Genomic DNA, 2,976 nt, shown 5'->3' with positions numbered 1-2,976 from the left:
ATCGTTCGGGTTGGAACCGGCCCCAGCTGAGCCCTGGGAACACCGCTAGAGACTGGCCACCAGCTGGAGTTAACTCCCTTCACCACTACGCTTTGGGCCCGGCCCTCCAGCAAAGGGAATCATGGAATGGTTTGGGTTGGAAGGGAATCCCCTCCCTGACCTGCTGCTCACGCTCTGGGGGTGCAGCCCCGCATACGCACACACTGAAGCTGGGTCATGGGGAGCTTCTCCTCACCCAACACCCCCAAGTCCTTCTCCTCAGGCTGCTCCATCCAGTCTCCCCCAGCCCGTGTTTGTGCTGGGATTGCCCCGACCCAAGGGCAGGACCTTACCCTTGGCCTTGCTGAACACCGTAAGGTCCGCACATTCCCACTTCTCCAGCCTGTCCAGGTCCCTCTGCATCCCATTCCTTCCCCCCAGCGTGACGACCGCACCACCCACCTTGGTGGAACTCCCCTGCTCTGATGTGGAACGCGCCTTCCAGTGGGAAACTGGAGTTTTCCACTTCCCGGCCCTCTAGACCCGGTTTTGAGGAGCACTATCCAGTGATAAGCCCCTCAGAGGATCAATTCCACCAAGTCCCGGCTGTGAGAAGCCCAGGGCTACCCCAAGGAACAAAACCAAGGACAACACTGGTTCTAACTGCACTGTCTTCTCAAGCACCACAACAAAACCAAACAGCTTCAGGGAGTTGTAAGAGAACTGGGGGATTGTTTTCCTGGGAACTTTGCCTTGTTCAGAACCAAAACTGGGATCTGGCGAGTTTTCTGCACTCAGTTTTCAAGCTTCTCGATCTCATCCATGTCGCCCGGCTCCAGCTGCTTGATCCTGGTCTCTGTCGGAAGGGAAAACAGAAACAAAACGTGTCAGAGCTTGGGAAAACGATCCCAGCGAGGCCAGGAGCCGGCGTTTGCACTGCCTGCATGCACCGCAGGCTGGGAAGCTCCCGGAGCTGGGAATTCCACGGAGCGGATCGAGGACGGATGCTGTGGAAGCGAGAGGCGGCCCAAGCGAGAGGCAGCAGCTCGGGTGAGGTCTGAGGCTCTGCTCCCACCTCCGAGGCGATGCTGGATGGGAAGAGGGTCGTTGTCCTCGTTGGGCAGCCCCGGCCTCAAGCCACGTCGTCAAAAAGCTCATCCGTTTGGATTTCCATCCCGTGCTGAGCTCCTCTGGCCAATTCCATGGTTGGACTCGGCCTCCTCGGTATTCCAGCTGCTCACTGCAGTTATCCAGTGCTTCTGCTGCTTGGAAAAGCCTTGGCCGGAGTATCTGGCTCACGTGTGCTCTGCCAGGCTCTGCCCCAGGCTCATTTGGGATTTGGAGTTAAAGGACAAGCTGCTGGGACAGTCGGGCAGCACTGAGGAAGAGACGTGGTTTTCCACACACCGAAAGGTTTTGATAACCTGCTTTTCCCTAAAAATCACACGGAAAACACACCAGGATTTGAAAAGCCACCGGTGCAGCCACAGCATCTCGCACATTCCATGAAAAACCCTCTTGATATTCCCAAGTGGAGTCTATTTCCTCTTGGGAAAGACTCATTTCAGCTGCCGGCTTCAATCCCGCAGCCAGGACACCATATGCCCGGATGCAGATTTCCCAGGTAAGGGTAGATAAAATGCCTGAAGCAGGGAAAACAAGCAATGCTTGAGGCATCCTGGGAATGTATAACATCCCTCTCAAGTCACACACAACTTCCTTGGCTGGAAACGTGGCTGCAAGGGAGTAAAAATCCCAACCCTAGAAGGGCGATGGGCTGAAGGAGCAGCCCAGCAAGGTCCACCCGAGCTGGGAAACAGGCTGGAAGTGGGATCCTCATCCCCAAACCACCCCAGGAGAGGTGGATACGGGTGGATACTCACGGAAATGCTCCTCTATCATCTCCACAAGCACTACGTCCTGGCTCTCCACCATGCTGAAGGCGATGCCGTTCTTCCCGAAGCGCCCCGTGCGCCCGATGCGGTGGAGGTAGGTCTCGAAGTCGGGCTCTCCCTGCTGGTTGGTGGGAAGGCTGAAGTTCACCACGATGGTGACCTGCTGCACGTCGATCCCTGGGAAGAGGGACACAGAAGGAGGGATCACCTCGCCCTGTGGGAGGGGAGGTGAGGGGCAATGGGATTTGGGGTACCTCTGGCACAGACGTTGGTGGCGATGAGGACCTTCTCCTGCCCGCTGCGGAAGCGCTGGATGACGTTGGCACGCTGGGCGACCGTCAGCTCTCCTGTCAGGATGGCAACCTGGTGTCCATCGTGGGTCATGGCCACTGCCAGCCAGTCGGCGCTTCTCCGCGTCTGAGAGAGGTGGGATGAGGTGCTGCTGTGGCTTTGCTGGCATTCCATCACTCCCAGAACACACTCCACTGATATTTCCCCATCCCACGTTCCCTGCTCCTTCCAGGGAGCTCTTGGTGCTTCCCAACACCTCAAATAAGGATACGCTTTGAGGGCAGGGACACACAGTGTGTTTCTGTGTCACACATGGACCTCCCCATGCTCCAAGGTGCTTCACCTGGCAGAAGATCATGGCCTGGCCGATGGTGATGCTGCCGTAGATGTTGCAGAGAGCTTCGTACTTCTCCTTCCTGCTCCTGCACACAAAGAAGTACTGCCGGATGTTGCTGAGGGTGAGCTCGTCCTCCCGCAGCTTTATCATGATGGGGTTGGAGATGATCTGCACGGCGAACTCCCGCACAGTTGACTTGAAGGTGGCTGAGAACAGCAGCATCTGGCAGCTCTTGGGGAGAGCCCTGGGGAGGAGGAGGAGGACTCGTCAGCCTGGCGCCTGGATGGCCTCGTTACAAGCGGGAGGAAAGGGTAGTTTAAGGTGATTCTGTGTCGCTGTAAAGGCTCAGAGGAAAGGGAATTGCGACAGAAGTCTTGGTGAGTGTCCAATGGACATGGATTTATGGAGCCACATCCCTGGAGTAAGCAAAGCAGAGGCACAAACGCCAATCCCACAGCAGCAAACCCCCTCCGC

At 57.0% G+C, this 2,976-nt stretch overlaps 1 protein-coding gene across 1 annotated transcript in view; it reads right to left on the bottom strand.

Moving 5' to 3' along the window:
• Positions 1 to 773: 773 nt before the first annotated feature.
• The window catches only part of LOC104403430 (ATP-dependent RNA helicase DDX25-like), a 3,830-nt gene continuing 1,627 nt past the window's right edge, over positions 774 to 2,976 (bottom strand). The window contains exons 6-9 of the mRNA XM_010011565.1: positions 2,509 to 2,746; positions 2,129 to 2,291; positions 1,863 to 2,051; positions 774 to 835 (exon numbers count right to left, since the gene is read on the bottom strand). Coding sequence (XP_010009867.1) covers positions 774 to 835; positions 1,863 to 2,051; positions 2,129 to 2,291; positions 2,509 to 2,746 — 652 coding nt within the window. The remainder of the gene's footprint in view (positions 836 to 1,862; positions 2,052 to 2,128; positions 2,292 to 2,508; positions 2,747 to 2,976) is intronic.

The sequence above is a fragment of the Nestor notabilis genome, unplaced genomic scaffold (genome assembly GCF_000696875.1).
Source record: "Nestor notabilis isolate BGI_N333 unplaced genomic scaffold, ASM69687v1 scaffold9053, whole genome shotgun sequence".
In the NCBI taxonomy this organism is placed as follows: Eukaryota; Metazoa; Chordata; class Aves; order Psittaciformes; family Psittacidae; genus Nestor; species Nestor notabilis.
Note: the sequence above shows the minus strand (reverse complement) of the source record. Positions and strands in the feature narration are given on the sequence as shown.